Source organism: Anguilla anguilla, chromosome 10 (genome assembly GCF_013347855.1).
Source record: "Anguilla anguilla isolate fAngAng1 chromosome 10, fAngAng1.pri, whole genome shotgun sequence".
In the NCBI taxonomy this organism is placed as follows: Eukaryota; Metazoa; Chordata; class Actinopteri; order Anguilliformes; family Anguillidae; genus Anguilla; species Anguilla anguilla.
In genome coordinates, this window is record NC_049210.1 from 25626430 (window position 1) to 25644032 (window position 17603).

Consider the following 17603-nt stretch of genomic DNA (forward strand, 5'->3'; position numbering starts at 1 on the left):
AGGTACCCAGGCATCACAGATGAGTGTATGGTGCGGTTGCAGATGAGACTGCAGGGAGGGGGTGCTTGTTAAATGAACGACCAGAGCGACAACGGTGGCGCTGCGAAACACCGCATTCTGCATAGTTGTCGTGTATCATCTACTAATGAAACTAAGACAAAGCGTTTTTGTTTTTATTGCATACTTTGGTTGCAGTTCAGTGAATGTCTGAGTTCAGCAAACCGGTGTGGCGTTTCTACTGTTTATCTACTTTTTTACTAGGCTACTGTAGCTCACATTACCTGAAAACACTGCCTTTCTAAATTAATGTTAGCTAGCCCTATTTTCTACCTACACACACCTGTGAAGTCTACACCCCATTAAAACACTTAATTTAAAAACCTGACAAACACTTTCGTAAATAGCAGTAGGCTACATGGAAAAAAGTATGTCCACGCAAGAGCCCTTAACTGCATTTGTGACAAGGTGGCCAATAGAGACAGAGCGCAATGCATCATACTCTGAAAACCACGCCCACCGGAAGGGAAAACAATCGGCGCCACAAATTAATATGCAACCAAGGGCTGAAACGCTAACAAAATGCCTGTAGCTAGCTAAAAACATTAGATTTAAGTATGTCAAAGGATTATTTTAGCACTCTATGTCTACCTGCGTTAGTCTAGCTCTAGCTTGCTACCTCAGTGTAGCGGCAACGTTCTAACGGTCTCTGCGATAAATTGTTTTCCCCTGGGACTTAATTGCGCTCTGTCTCTATGGTGCGCTTCTCTCTACTCCTCGGAAAATGGCAGCTCAGACAGAGAGCAGAACACAATACTGCTTGTCATGTGATTGGCTGGAGTACATGCACTCTCAGGATTTGTTTCAAATTAGCCTATAAAATGTATAATGTTTGAAAACCGCCAAATTGATCCCAAACCAGCCCAAATTTTGTTCACCCGCCCAAACCAATTTTGACCCGCAAATTCAAAATGAAAACCGCCCAATTAGGGGGGAACCCACCCAATCTGGCAACACTGTTTGAATGCTATAAGTGGTGTCACTTATATCAAATAAGCATCATAGAAAATGTGGCTGGGGTTTGAACATGCTTATTTGATATAAGTGGCACCATATCTGAAGAGTGGAGGATCCAAGGTTTTCAAAACACCCCATATCATTGAGACAACATGTCCAGGGGAGGCAGCAGACCATGATATATCAAATGCTATCAGAAAGCAATTGGGATTTAATTGAATGAAATTTGCCTATACCCTTCGTGTTCAAACCCCAGCCACATTTTCTATGACGCTTATTTGATGTAAGTGACACCATATCTGAAGAGTGGAGGATCCAAGGTTTTCAAAACACCCCCCCATATCATTGACACAACATGTCCAGGGGACGCAGCAGCGCATGATATCTGTTATGGTATCAGAAAGCAATTGGGATTTAATTGAATGGAATTTGCCTATGTACTGCATGTTCAAACCCCAGCCACATTTCTATGACGCTTATTTCATATAAGTGACACCATATCTGAAGAGTGAAGGATCCAAGGTTTTCAAAATACCCCATATCATTGAGACAACATGTCCAGGGGAGGCAGCAGAGCATGACATATCAAATGCTATCAGAAAGCAATTGGGATTGAATTGAATGAAATTTGCCTGTACCCTGCATGTTCAAACCCCAGCCACATTTTCGTTGACGCTTATTTGATATAGGTGACACCATATCTGAAGAGTTGAGGGTCCAAGGGTTTCAAAACACCCCCATATCATTGAGACAACATGTCCAGGGGAGGCAGCAGAGCCTGATATACACGATCCATTGACCTATACAAGCAGTAGAGAGGAACACACTGTTGAAACACAACATTTTCTATCATGTTTATTTGATATCTTTGACATCATATCAATTTAGTGAAGGGTTGTACGCAGTAAATGTCCATTGTTAATTCAAGTCTTAACAGATTACTTTTTGTCTGACTCTGGAATGTGGGTCCAAATGTTATCTATTTAGAGTTGAATTAGCACTGGACATTTTATTGTGTACTTACAAACCCATGCCACATAGCTTACTGGCTAATTGTTATAGGATAAACTATCATCTAGAGTTGTTAGAACACCTCAGTGGTAACATGACCTATTAATTATGACAAATATGCTGGAATCAGTTTTATATTCTCCCAGAAAAGCAATATCATGGTATTTCATATTTAGACTTACTGCACTGCATTTACTGCACTTCCAAGAATCAACATGGCAGAAATAAAAAAAAAGCTTTATAAAAATACATTGCCTTTACATGTAAACTTTACTCCAGAAACGTAATTGGCATTATAATTATAATGACGGAGTATTTTTACATGTCAAAACGTCGCTTGTTTTGAAAATAAACTTTGAGATACGCGTTTCCTGCTTTCGCGCAGGCAGACTTTTATTTTGAACGATTTCCGATGAATCTGCCGTCTTACTGTGGCTCACGGTCGCTCAGTTCACGGTACTGTAAAGTCTTTGTGTTAATTTTCCCTTTTGGAGATTATGTTTTTTACTCTGCGTTTGGGTCCTACCTACCCGTTCCGTGACAATAACATGTCTAATTTTGCGTTTGGAATAGCGTAACCAGGTATTTCTGGTTAAACCTAGCTCTTATACAGTGACCACCATAATTCATTGGACAGTGACACATTTTTTATTATTTCGGTTCTGTACTCTAGCACTTTGAGTTTGAAAGGATACAATGACAATGAGGTTGACGTGCAGACTGTCAGCTTTAATTTGAGGGTATTTTCATTCATATCGGATGAATCGTTTAGAAATGACAGCACCTTTTGTACATTGTCCCCCCATTTTAAGGTACTACAAGTATTTGTTGAATTGGCTTCACAGATTTGTTTTGTTAGGCAGGTGTATTCATTTGTGTCGTGAGTGAATGCAGAAGAGAGCTGTTGATGTCTAGTCTTGATTCTAGACTTTGCAATTGCCTTTGGAGATTGTTGTTGGGGTGTAACAACATGAGGAAGACAGCAGTGTCGATGCAAATTAAGCTGGCTGTCATAAGGCTCAGAAATGAAAATCAATCAATCAGGAACATTCCAAAAACCCTGGGCATGCCCAAGTCAACAGTTCATCATTAACAAGAAAAAAAAACAACTGGTGAACTCAATTATGTCAAAAGACCCGGTAGACCGAGGAAGAATACTCTCTATGGTGAAGAAAACCCCCCTGACAACAGCCCAACAGATCAAAAAAACTGTCCTGGATGTAGGTGTAGATGTGTCAAAGTCTACCATACATAGAAGACTACACCAGCAGGACTACAGAGGGTACACTACAAGATGCAAACCACTGATAAGCCTGAAGAACAGAAAGGTGAGATTACAGTTTGCTAAAAAGCACCTAAAAGAACCCCAAGAGTTCTGGAACAAAGTCTTATGGAGAGATGAGACAAAGATTAACATGTACCAGAGTGATGAAAAGAGGAAAGTGTGGAGAAAAAAAGGAAATGCCCATGATCCAAAGCATACCACCTCATCCATGAAACATGGTGGAGGGGGTGTTATGATTTGGGCCTGTATAGCTGCCAGTGGAACGGGCTCACTTGTCTTCATCGATGATGTGACTGCAGACAGAAGTAGAACAATGAATTCTGAAGTCTACAGAAATATTTTATCTGATCAGATAAAACCAAATGCCTCCAAACTCATTGGACAGCACTTCATCATGCAACAAGACAATGACTCGAAACATACTGCTAGAGCAACGAAGGGGTTTTTGACGGCCGAGTCAATCACCGAATCTGAATCCAATTGAACATGCATTTTACATGCTGAAGAAGAGACTGAAGGTAAAAAGTCCCAGAAACAAGCAGGAACTGAAGATGGCTGCAGTACAGGCCTGGCAGAGCATCACCAGGGAAGATACCCAGCATCTGGTGATGTCTATGCATCGCAGACATTGCATGCAAAAGATATGCAACCAAATATTAAAAATGATTACTTTATTCTACATTATGTTAAACTGTCCAATATTTTTTGATGCCCGGAAATTGGGGGGACTATGTACAAAAGGTCCTATAATTTCTAAACGGTTCATCCGATATGTATGAAAATAGCCTCAAATTAAAGCTGACAGTCTGCACTTCAACCTCATTGTCATTGTATCCTTTCAAACTCAAAGTGCTAGAGTACAAAACCAAAATAACAAAAAATGTGTCACTGTCCAATGAATTATGGTGCTCACTGTAACTTCTTTATTTTGCTTTAAACATTAAAAATGAACAAACAAATGAAAATGTTTAAATAAATTCATGGCATTGTCTGCTTTGAAAAAACTGACATATCTTCTTCAACAGGATAGGGGCCTAGGTTACTTCTTTATTTCTCTATAAATATAAGAAGCCTAATATAGGCCTATACATCTAAACAAACATGTAAAAGAATAAATTAACAAATGAAGCAATTTAAGATTTGAATTATTTTAGCTGAAAATAATGTGTTTGTAAACAACAGTTTAAATAAACGGTATTGTCAGCCTTGAAATAACTGACGTCTCATCTTCAACGAGACTCTCTTTATTTCTCTTAAATACAAAAAAGTAATAGGCCTAGCCTATATAAATCTAAATAAACGTGTAAAATAATAAATTAACAAATTAAGATTAAACTTCTTTTAAATGAAAATAAATGCAAACGGTTTAAATAAATTCACGGCATTGTCCGGTTTGAAATAATAACTGACCTCTCGTCTTCAAAAGAGTATTATTTCACTTTAAACACAGCCTAAAAAATAACTAATAAATCTAAACAAGTGTAAGAGCCTAAACAAATTAAACACAAATTAGGATTAGCCTATAATTATTTAAGATGAGAAAGCAAACATTTGTATTCAGGCTTTTCCTACGCAACAAAATAAATAATAGAGGCCTTATACAATGAATGATTTAAAGGGAGTGGTCTTACTTTCCCAAGTTATGCAGTGTTCTTCAGGTTTCGGCTTCTCGCTCCAGTTTACCACGCATGTTGTCACGTGGAATTTTTCTAGCAGGTTGCAAGAATATAAACATTACATTTATAATTCCCTTTATTCATAATTCAATATTGTAATATAACCACTGTCCATTTTTGTAAGATTCTATAATAATGTATTTCAGTATTGTAATGCACATTGACTGTCTAAAAAAACCCCCCAAAAAGCCACAAAAAAACGGACTGCTCGCCTCAAAGAATCTCAGTCGACCGAGAGATCTCTGACAGATGATTCGAATCATCAACTTTCAGGGGGCAGCCCTAGTAATTACAGTTGCTAGCTAGTTAACCAGGCGAGCAACCAGCCCACGCTGATTAATTTTTTTTTTTTTTTTTTAAATAAAAAGAAAGGAATATGGCCAGTGTATGTACTCACGGATTTGACGGCCATCCAACGAGCCTTGATTGACAAAAGAATCAGCAAGCCCGTAGAATTAGAGCTCCCTAGGTCGCAACTTGTGTACGCTTCTGTCCTGCTCAGTTGTCTGTTATTTCGTGGAGATGCACTTTTAGTGTTTGTAAGGTTTATAAGGTATTTTGATAGGCTTATCTGCAGGTAGGAATCCTCTTTGCTGTTTTGCTAAACTAGAACCGGAAAACTTGATAGTGGAGAATAGGAGCAGACGCATGTGTCCCAGCAGGCTTTGCATATGCGAAAATAACAAGTGTGAGATAAATTAGGAGAAATGATGAAATTGCGTAGTTGAAACAATATGTTTTTAGCACAATGAGCATGTAGGTGAAGGTTGACATGATCACAGACTATAGTGCGAAGTAAATTAAGTGACCATGAGTGAACTTAGTTTCCTTATCGAACGGTATATATAACAGTCTGTATAAATCATCAGTTGTCAAAGTGGAGGCTTACGTAACGTGTGAAATCTCTTGAACTGATGTGCTTTTCTCATGTTCAGTACTAGTAGTTATAATTATGAGTGAGTCATGATTTTAAATGTAATTTTTAATGGGGAGTTGCAGAACGTACATACGTAGTAATTGTATGTGGCTAGATAGAGAACAGGACGAGGTAACATGAATGTAGAAAGGTGGCGTTTGCTGATAAGAAGGTTTTGTACTGTAGCCAAGTGAAGAAATATAGTTAGTAGAAATGGCACAGTGGTGAACTGTTGTAACTTTTTAATAAAAGGAATACATTTGCCGTCATGAAATGCATATGGGTGGCTGTGAGTGAGTTTTGGTAAAGCAAATATAAGCGTAAGAAAACGTTAGTGTAATAGAGGAAATTACCTGCCTGAGGGCGAGGCGGGATTCAATCCTTCAACCGGAGGTTTGCCAGTCTGTGACTTTGTTAGTGCAGCACCATGACATAGCTATGCAACGCGTGAAATATCATTAGCAAACCTGTCTGTGGTTTTAAAGAAGAACACAGGCCAGAAAGCACAGAAGAGCTCCCGTTGAATCCATATGGCTTTGAAATATTGTAGCCGGTTAATAACTGAACGTGCAGACGGTACGTCATAATGCAGTGTATACGTTCGGTGAACGGCGGGTAGATATGGTGCAAAAGCAATAATTGAGAAGTAGTAGACAATTATTAGTGAGGGTAAAAGCAGGTTAAAGAAATGTGTTTCTAGCTGGGCTTGAACCTAGGATCCCATATTCCCAAGACTGTAACCTTGCCCACTAGGCCACAGGCAGTCTAACTGTTTAAACTGGAAATGTTTCAGAGTAAAAAGGTATGGGTATTTTCCGTGTGTATGCAAGTTTTTGATTGGGTCGTGTAGGTGAAGATTTAGCTGGTGTCGGTAAAATGTCCAATGGGGAGACATTGTTAGTGGGATAGGCGGCAGGAAAAATAAGAATGAGAAGAAGAAGAAGAATGAGAAGAAGAAGGAGAAAATGCAAAATCCCCTTAGTTTGGGGCTTTATTGTGTGAACATGTGAAGTTGTTTATGAATTCTGTCTGTTGAAATCGGGTGAGAATGTACAGAATTTAATGTTTTTAAGGGGTGAGTGTCTGTGGCTGTTGTGGTTATTTCTGTGGTGAACCCTGAAAAGTGCCAAACTCTCGGTGCTGTATAGGTATGGGGCCTCCCCCGCCAAGGCGTAACTTGGCGGGATGGCATACCTGCCATCCCAATTTTGGCTGTGGGTTCAGTGGAAATGTACATGGGCAAGCAGAACACAGTCCTTAACCACTGAGCCCCGATATATCATGGAACTTGGAAAACGGTAGAAGGGTGATTCAGGGAGCTGGATTTATGCTTACAATTAGCTAACAGTTAGCCTCTCACAGCTTTTGCTAATAACAGACAGAATGGGGCATCCAACTGCTGTGTTAATGTTTGTTTTCCAAAATGAGTAATGCTAACCTTGAAGTAGCCTATCTGACTGGGAAACCAAATTTATCAAAATAACATTACAAACAAACGAGGAATACGAAATCACCATGATGTTGCGAAGTTGTATCAAGTTCAGATGCTTGACTGGTCCACTGCATGCTATCCATGACAAACATCCCAACAATATTGTTTTTTGCCATCCACTAGCAAACGTCACATAGTCAAAAATGTCATCTGGACATCCTCAATACTTGCAAACATCCATTCAAAATGTACAAAAGGACTACACTCCCCTCCCTATTGAGCCCACCAAACTGGACAAACAAGAGCTGATCTTACAGTGCACAGCAGGAGAGATAAATACAGGAATGGAGGTTCCCAAAAACTACATAGCCAGTCCTTGTAACCTGTGTAGGTGGCCCTAATGCCTAGTCCATACTACACAATTTTAGCCAGGATTGTGTAGTTGCAGACTAAATTTCAAGGTCTTAAGAGAATCTAAAAAAAAATCCCAAGACTTTGCTTGATCGGTGGCGCACCCATGACCAAAGGTCTTCCAATGTGACATAGTCAGAGACTCACCTGATCCAGTCATAAGCCCGTCTGCAAGTCTTGAGAGAATATGAAACTGGTTTGACTTTATCTTATGTCTTTAGGCATGGTTTGTGTTGTGTGTGACACACAAACACTCGTATTTCCACGTGGAACCGTCAAAAGCCAATGAGCCTTATAGCATATGGCCTATAGTTATTCGGTTATATAGTGCAGTGGTTCTCAAAGTGGGGTCCGTGAACTATAGCCAGGGGGTCCGCGAAATAATTTGCTATACATTTTTTAAATTGTGCTGTATCATTAAAAAGTGCATATATACAGATGGGGATCATTTGCGCCAAGCTGTGAAATAAAACAAGCATATTGTGTCCATTAAGTTACTCCCACGTTTGCTTTGGGCTAACAGAAACTCTGATGTGATTGTGACACATCACGTCAATCTGTCATGAATCACTCACTTCACTCAGGGCGAAACGAACCTTTCCTGCTGCTGCTTAGCTTGGCTTATTAGCCAGCTAGCTAGCTGGCGAGCATGGAGAAATATTTGAGTCAGTCCACATCGCTAAGCCCAAACTAGCTAAATTGAGAAAATATGACGACAGTTATATCAAGTTTGGTTTTACTGAGAACAGAAACGGGAGACCAAAATGCGTCATGTGTCTTCAGGTGCTAGCGAACGAAGCCATGATGCCAGCCAAGCTAAAGCGACATCTGATTACAAAGCACCTGGAATATCAGGGCAAAACACAAGAATTTTTCTGTCAAAAGAGCAAGGAATACACCCGCCAGAAAACACGGATGGTGAACCTGGTCACAACTTCAGAGAGAGCACAGAAGGCTTCTTATTTGGTGGCTCAACGGATTGCTAAAAGTAAGAAGCCACACACAATTGGAGAAGAACTCATACTTCCAGCGGCGGTTGAAATGTGTGAAGTTATGCTTGGGACAGAGGCAGCTAATAAACTGAAAGCTGTACCTCTCTCAAATGACACCGGGAGGAGGAGAATTGAAGAACTCTCGGTTGACATTCAGTCACAGCTACTGGATAGATTGCGTTCCTGTGAGCAATTTTCTATTCAGTTGGACAAATCAACAGACATTGCCAGTGCGGCTCAGTTGATTGTTTTGGTTCGCTATCCATGGGAAGGGAACATTTTGGAGGGCTTTCTGTTCTGCAAGGAGGTGCCTGGGAGGACAATGGGTGAGGAAATATTCAGACTCCTGGATGCTTTCATGACTGAAGCGGGACTCAGCTGGGAAAAATGCGTGGCCGTTTGTATGGATGGTGCGGCAATGACGGGCCGAAAGAGTGGGGTTATTGCGCGGATAAAGGCTGTCAACCCGAAGGTTATGGCTATGCACTGTATGCAGCATCAGCAGGCACTCGCATCCAAAGGTATGGAACCAGACATTCACTTTGTTTTGAACACAGTTGTGACTACAGTTCATTTTGTGAAGTCAAGGGCACTGCAGTCACATTTGTTTGGACAACTTTGTAGGGAGATGGGTGCTGGGCATGACGCACTGCTATATCACTCTGAAGTGCGATGGCTCTCTCGTGGTAAAGTTTTGCAGTGAGATGTCAGAGTTTATGAGAGACAAACCCGACATCACAGAGTTTTTTCCGACCCGGTGTGTGTAGCCAAATTGGCCTATCCTGCCGACGTATTCAACTAGCTCAACAGCCTCAACCTCTTTATCCAAGGAGGCTATGCTATCTATCCTTGAAGTCAGCGACCAAATCACCGCGTTCATGAAGAAAACAGAACTATGGAGAAGAAGGATGCAAGACAGAGTTTCTCCACACAAACAACCTGTCTGTGGCTATAGTGAGAGATGTAGCCACCTCTCACCTCACTGCACTGAGCGAGCACTTCAGCTCATACTTCTCCGATGTGAATACTGATGCCTGGGACTGGGTGTGGGATCCCTTTGCCCCAGCTGCAACAACAAGTGACCTTACTGGTAAGGCAGAAGAGGAGCTGTTGGACTTATCCTGTGATAGGACATTGAAGGCCTGATTCCAGCAGGTGCCTCATGCAGAATTTTGGCCCTCACTCTCACATGAGTATCCTGAACTCACTGCCGAAGCCATGTGCTTACCTCTGTGAGTCATCATTCTCCACTTTGACTGCAATGAAGACTAAGTACAGGACTCGTTTGCATGTGGAGAGCGATTTTAGAGTCTGCCTGTCACCTATCACTCCAAGAATCGAGAAACTGTGTAGTGAGAGACAGGCTCACCCATCTCATTAATTTAGGTGAGCTCATCAAGTGAGTTATTGTGAATTGTGTGAGCTAAGAATGTGATGTAGCTTAATGCAAATATTCCAATCAATTTTTTTTCTTGAAAAGTATAAATGCTGTCAAGCTGAGTCCAAATGTAATTTGAACAAAATGACCCTGTGTTTAAAAGTATATAAGTGGTATTAACATGATTCAAATTGTAATGTGTTTCTGTTTATCACTATGAAACAGGTCTGAAGTGTTTAGGTTGAAAAGTTTTAGAAATAGTTCCAATGGCATCTGTGGTGGAGTGGGCGTGGTTTGAGCGTCGGCTGCAGAGAGAGAGAGAGTGAGAGGAGCGGCTCTCGGACCCTTCGTCACAACTGTCAGCTGGAGGTAATCAGCGCCGATAATTGTTAATTGTTTAATTGCGCTGATTGCCTCTGATTGCTTTCAACAGTGAGCCTGGGGTTTTTAAAAGCACGACCGGAAGCCGGAGGGAGAGAGAGAAGCGCCGGCGAGAAGACGGCGAGAAAAAGCGCTGTGATTTATTGTAACCGAGAAAAAGCCACGGCGGTTCTCCAGGAGGAGGTTCTTCGGGCTGGCCGGCTATTACAGAAGGTTCATCCCGGCATTTTCTGAGCTAACCAGCCCCCTAACTGACTTAACCCGAAAAGGTGCCTCAGATCCGGTCCAGTGGACGGAGCCGTGCCAGCGGGCGTTTGAGAGGGTAAAAGAAGCTCTCTGTGGGGAGCCGCTCTTGTTCACACCTAACTTCTCTCTCCCTTTTGTTTTGCAGACCGACGCGTCGGACAGAGGGCTGGGGGCGGTTTTGACCCAGCAGGTGGAGGAAGTCGACCGCCCCGTGCTGTACATTAGCCGAAAACTATCACAACGGGAGGCGAAGTACAGCACGGTGGAAAAAGAGTGCCTCGCCATTCGGTGGGCGGTCGGAGCCCTCCGGTATTACCTTCTGGGTCGCCCATTCACCCTCTGTTCGGACCATGCCCCCCTCCAATGGCTCCACCGCATGAAGGATACCAACGCCCGGATCACTCGGTGGTATCTGGCTTTGCAGCCTTTTAACTTCAAGGTGATCCATAGACCGGGTGCACGGATGGTCGTGGCAGACTTCCTCTCTCGCCCCCAGGAGGAGGGGGGGGGGGGGGGGTTGGTCATCGGCCGGATGGCTCCCCGGCCTAAGTCGGGCGGTGGGGGTATGTGGTGGAGTGGGCGTGGTTTGAGCGTCGGCTGCAGAGAGAGAGAGAGTGAGAGGAGCGGCTCTCGGACCCTTTGTCACAACTGTCAGCTGGAGGTAATCAGCGCCGATAATTGTTAATTGTTTAATTGCGCTGATTGCCTCTGATTGCTTTCAACATTGCTTTTTTTTTTAAAAGCACGACCGGAAGCCGGAGGGAGAGAGAGAAGCGCCGGCGAGAAGACGGCGAGAAAAAGCGCTGTGATTTATTGTAACCGAGAAAAAGCCACGGGCTTTAAATAAAATAGCACGCAAGTGCTACGAACTGGAAACAGTGTCTCCCGTGAGTGTGTTTGGGTTAGGAGGGGTGGCACTCATTTGCCACAGCATCTAAGAATATAAAATGTGGTAGTAAGCATATGCTTAATTGGTGTTACGATTATGAGGGGGTCCTTGGAAAATTTTCTCCCCTGTAAGGGGTCCCTGGCCCCAAAAAGTTTGAGAACCCCTGATATAGTGGACTTGGTGAATCAACTAGAGGCATAACTGTTTTTGCCATGTGGAGAGATTATATTGAGCGTTAATACAATGATTCTTGTGTCTAAGAGGGAGATAAGGTGATATCATATCACAGCTGTAACCTATAACATGGTCAGATGTTATAATTTCTGCTTACATCAGCACGTCTGTAACAATCAGTGTGGCTCATCCCTGTTTTCCTCAACCAAAGCTAGCCTAAATAGTTTATCTAACTCGCTATCATTTTAGCTCCAACTCTCTTTGAAGGAGGGACAGACCGTGTTGTCCCCGTCTTGCCAACCATCTTGTCCAAATTCTTTTCTTTTTTAAAGTGGTGTTTCTGCACATATTAGTGCACAGCAAGTGTCTGATATCTGCTGCCGATTGTCCTCTTTCATTTTTGTTGTGCAGGTGAAGATCCTCGGATGCACGTGCTGCACATACTTCTTGCGACAACACAGCACACCGAGATCTAGTTTATTATGATCTTAAATCCTGTAGTGTGTGACCCCGTGATTACCAGTCTTCTGTAAGTCTTGTAGTGTGAGTGTTTCTAGGATGAAAACACCAATGATTTTTAGGAAAGACCATCATTAAATGTGACATGCTCTCTGATGTTAGAATTTTGTAAGGATTTTAAAAGTTGTGTAGTGTACACGGGCGTCGTGGTGGGGGGAAAAGTGGGACTGACTACCCAGGGTCCGAATGGCGGGAGGGCCCTCGAAAAGCCTGGAATGATGCGTGAGAGACATGGATCAAGAGAGGAAGGGGGCCCACAGAGACTGCTTAAGTATAGGGCCCTGAATTTTGTGCTACACCCCTGAGTGTACACAAGGCATTACTCAGCCTAGTCTTTACTGACTTTTAGGGCTACACTACAACACTCAGACCGCCATGTTCACTTGCAAAAACAGGAAAAAAAAAAAGTCATAAGCCACCTTGAACTCTCCGGATGACTACTCTACGAAGTCTCTGGCTGCTGTGTACACTGGTTGACCAACACTTCGGTCTGATGTCCCAACAGCAAGCAGGGCAAAGCATCTCCAGCCTGGGCCAGAACCACAAAAATTGCTCCCCTCTTCCCACAAAAGCTCACAAACCCAAACACATAATTTATTCAAAGATGCCTGCACAATTCAAATTGAAAGTCAATTCAATACACCACACCTTATCTGGCATATAACCAAAGAAGAGAGAGCATCAAACAGGCAATACAAAAGTGCAAACTGAACACTGCAAATAAATTATTTCAAACACCAATTTTCCTGTGTATCTCCCAATAGTCCTAGCAAATTACCAATTGCCTAAACAAAGGAGCACCATTAGCTACTCAAACTTCTCAAAGATGTTCTATGTCCAAAAAAATCTCTAATCAGAAGGAACGTTACCTAGCATTAAAGCTAACAAAACATACTTACAAATCCATACATCCAGGCTTCACAAAGCCACAAAGCTAAACCAACCAATCCCAGATGGGCCCCCCTTTTTGTCACACCCTGGCTTGTAAGACCCTAACAAAAGAGACCACACAAGGAAATTACGGAGAAACTTGGCTTGCTAGGCAGTTCACTCACGTGAGTATCTAGCTAGCTGACTGGGCACAATAATACAACTAAGCATAAGGGGCAAATGTAGAGAAAATTAGTCTTTTCTTTATAAGGTAGGCTATTTTCATTCATAAAGCCAAAAATGATTTGTTTGAAATTGATTATTTAATTAATTGTTAATTGTATAGAGGGTATGCATTGACGTCACTTTCCCACCGGAATATGCCCACTCAGTAGGGACTGAGTGGCAAAACATGCTGCCACATGGCTGCCTTTAGTATAGGAAACTGCAAAACCGGGAGTAAAACAAACGCTATCACTCAGTCTTTCTGCCACTCAGTGGGTGTAACCGCAGTGACTTCCACCTACTGTGACGTCATGTGCATACCCTCTATTGGAAGTTCTGTCTAGTTGAGGGGATGTTCTAGAAACAAACAAAAAAGTTAATAGCATAACATTTGTAAGGTAAATGGAATTTAAATGTACATGTTGTACCTGTTTCCTTTTCCAGCTTGCAGGTTTCTTTCTTGTTTGACATCACACACCTTGATTTTTTTATATGAACACCCTGCTTTTTTCCAGATGTGACGTAGTCTTCCGTGAGGTGTTCCTCCATGTTTGACTTCTTTCTGGCTGCTCTGCTACAGTGTTGCTCCTTTGTCTTCTTTTGCCCCCTGTTTACTTTTACACTATTCATGTCTTCAGTGTCAGTTGACATACTGTTCACATCTTTGGAGTCTTTTCTGCTCCATCTCAATAATGGCATTTCCTTTCCAAATGGTATAAATAATGAGGAAGAGGGGCATGATTCCTTTTCTCCTGAAGAGAAAAGAAACATTCAGTTGAAAACATGCTAGTGTTGTTGCCAGACCTTGGAAATTAATGAAAATGCTAAAGATGTATTACGGTAAAGCCACACTGTATGCGGCACCGCCTCCATTCATTTTGAATGAGAGGTAGCGGCACACCCCCGCAAGGCATTTTGGATTGCAGGTGGGGCGGGGAGAGGTGGCGAGAGGGATGGCCAAGTTCAACTTTGACCCCCACATGGGGCAACGCCGTGTCACGGTAACCAGTCACATTTGATCAGATTTAATCTCTAAATTGACTGTAAGCTTAGGGCTGTAACTAGGTAGCTGTTTCTTAGTTGACTTAGTTAATGCTGTTAACTAAGTTAACTACTGCCTGTATTTTTTGCATAGACTGCGTTGTTGCTGTTCTTGTTTGTGTTAGTGTTAATCAGATTAACCTACAGGGTCCAAGTTGAACTATGCAGTTGTTCCCTGCCCTTGGAACAGTACTTCTCTCTAGGGTTTTCAACACACTTGTTCCTGGTTATGGTTAAACATTTTGTTGTACGTCGCTCTGGATAAGAGCGTCTGCAAAATGCCTGTAATGTAATGTAATGTAATGATCCCTCAAGTAAACGGTCTCCATTTTTTTCAAATTTTAGTTCGACATTCTATAGATTCACAATCATGGACTCACTCGTAATTGCCGTATCGGGTTTCCCAACTTCATAAGATCTATTACAGAGACACCGATAAGAGGAATGCAGAGTGGAGAAACGTCTCTGAAATTGTGGGTGGCTCTGTAGATATGTAGATATAGCCATTACTATTAGTTATCATTGTCCAGTCTGAATAAAAATCATTTTTGCAGTAACCTAGCTCTGAAAAATGCTGACTAGCTAGGCTGTCTAATGTCTAGCTAGTGAGTAACAACCAACAATAACAACAAAAACATTTTCTTGCTAATGTATTAGTTGCTAGTTGTTCATGATCATTTCTACCAGCCACCTAGCTAGCTAACCAGATATAACTTTGAAGGCATTAGTTGGCTAATTATCAAGACAATGTTTTTGTTGTTGGGTGTTACTCACTAGCTAGACATTAGACAGCCTAGCTAGGCAGCTGACTAACATCTTTCAGATCTAGGTTACTACAAAAATTATTTTTATTCAGACTGGACAATGAACATGAAACACGACATTAAACCCAGTCAACATTTAATGAACACAACCGTCTGTCAAAAATAGGTGACGCCCACAAGCGGCCGACTGTGGGACGTGGGAGCAGTGCCAGGCGGAATAGCCGTGTACAGTGTGACGTCACCCTTCGTGTTCTACCACTTTAGTGCACTATATTAAAGCACTAAAGCACACCTTTACACGTCCACACAATAAAGCTCCAAACTTAGGGGATTTTGTGTTTTCTGTGTTCTTCTTTCTCCTGCCTGATTACATTATCAATGCTCTAAGCCCACAAATAATGTCTCCCCATTGGACATTTAAGGTACATCAGACAATAAATACATCGGATGTACACGCAAAATTACATATACAGAAGTGCACTCGTTTAAAACAGCCACACTTTGGTGTTTTCCTATATCTCCTTCCTTCGCTGTTAGATCACCAGGTACTGCGTCTGCCTGCAACATTTTTGGCTGGACCACAACAACAGGGCCAGCCCTACAAACGCGAATGACTGTGACTGACTGAGTGATGCAGTTACACCATTGGTCGGCCGAGTTATGAATTTACACCATTGGTCTGTGTGTTAGGTCCAGCCATATACTAGGTTTTAACCAGGTTTCGTTTTAGCTACCATTTAAACTGACTATCAGTGGGTTTACATGTTTGAAAAAGTCGATTTGTTGTTTTAGTCCGGCTAAAAGTGGACTTGAAAAATCATGTATAATACACTGTAGTCTGACTGAAATCGTACGGAGTCAATTTTTTCAAAGTCGGACTAACATACCTAGATAATGTGGTTGGGGGTTGATTTACTATGACATGTATATGCTTCAATAGGCAAAAAATTGGCCTAGGCGTTCTGCGCATGTTCCGTAATTTACATAGCAACTAACTATACGCTCACGGTGGCCAAGCGGAATCGATAACATTTCAGAAAATATATACCTTTAAAAGATTTAATTCAATCTTCTACTGGGACTTTTGCTGTTTACTGAGGGTGTGACAGAAAATTTCAGTGCCGCTGGCTATAATCGAATGTTTTTCACATTTACCGTTTGATTGAGGAAGTAGCCTACCATTCAAAGTACATTTTTATGGGTTAGTGCTGTCCGATTGTGCTAGCTACTTCACATTAACCTTGTACGGCGATCAATAAAGGCTAACAGCGCAGTACCACTTAATTATTGTCACTTCTATCACCACTGTAATGAACTAAAAAAAGGCGACAAATGACCTTTTATGTGAGAAATGCATTGTCGAGCTCATGCACATACACTGCTGGCGACATACTAAAGCTCCGTTTTGCCCTCCCTAGTATCATGGAGAAAAAAACACATTTCTGGACGGACGAGGAGACCAGCTTCATGCTATCGCAACTAAAGGAGTTAAATATCCTAAAATACATGGATGGAAGAAAAACGCGGAATGGCGAACCATTCAAATAAGTTGCGAAAATATTGGAGGAAGCAGGATCTATAAGAAGCCTTCATCAGACACAATAAATCGATTCTTTCTGAGTCATGTATATTGGGGCAACGACAATAATCCAATTAAATCTCATCTTTTGCCAAATCGAGCTATTAAGGGGAGGCACCACCCATTTAAGGAAAAAAAAATCCTTTACTCATATCAAAATGAAATTTTACCAGTTGAATAAACACACAAATACAAGGTTTTTTTGTATTATGACTTTTCATTTTTTATTTTTTAAATGGACTGCATTTATATAGCGCTTTTATCCAAAGCGCTTTACAATTGATGCCTCTCATTCGCCAGAGCAGTTAGGGGTTAGGTGTCTTGCTCAAGGACACTTCGACATGCCCAGGGCGGGGTTTGAACCGGCAACCCTCCGACTGCCAGACAATCGGTCTTACCTCCTGAGCTATGCAATATGCAAATCAGCTATTAGCTCATTAAATATGTGCTAATTTGCATATAAGTGTATTCAATATTTAAGCTCAACAGATAAAATCTGAACTGATTTAAAAAAAAAAAAAATGTGATCAATAACTCAATAATTAGGGCTTGTCAGAGGCTTTCGTCAAAATATTGTTTTTTTAACTAATTATTCCAAAAACAATATGTACACGCTGAAAAAAATGTTTTGACCTATTTTTACTGCTAAAATAAAGAAATAAAGTCAGAAAAACCGGTTTAGCAGCAATAGTTCAAACCTTCCTGCTCGGGTTCCACCAGCTTTGCTGCTTGGACCCCTAATAATCCTAACAGATACAACAGGGTTCCACCAGCTTCGCTGCTTGGACCCCTAATAATAA

The 17603-nt window shown here is 41.6% G+C and overlaps 2 protein-coding genes across 2 annotated transcripts in view; one reads left to right on the forward strand and one right to left on the reverse strand.

Annotated features, from left to right (window-relative positions):
* Positions 1-17603, reverse strand: part of LOC118237296 — a 122462-nt gene that overhangs the window by 91426 nt on the left and 13433 nt on the right. The window contains exons 3-4 of the mRNA XM_035435857.1: positions 13848-14171; positions 4942-5019 (exon numbers count right to left, since the gene is read on the reverse strand). Of these exons, the coding sequence (XP_035291748.1) occupies positions 4942-5019; positions 13848-14171 (402 nt within the window). The remainder of the gene's footprint in view (positions 1-4941; positions 5020-13847; positions 14172-17603) is intronic.
* On the forward strand, positions 7052-10471 carry LOC118237297 (zinc finger BED domain-containing protein 5-like). The gene is made up of 2 exons (XM_035435858.1): positions 7052-10123; positions 10341-10471. Exon 1 carries the CDS (start codon positions 8517-8519, stop codon positions 9438-9440), a length of 924 nt encoding a protein of 307 aa, XP_035291749.1. The 5' UTR covers positions 7052-8516; the 3' UTR covers positions 9441-10123; positions 10341-10471.

Excerpts from the sequence above, each read along its gene's own strand:
- LOC118237297 (XM_035435858.1), top strand. The coding sequence starts at position 8,517 with ATGTGTCTTCAGGTGCTAGCGAACGAAGCCATGATGCCAGCCAAGCTA.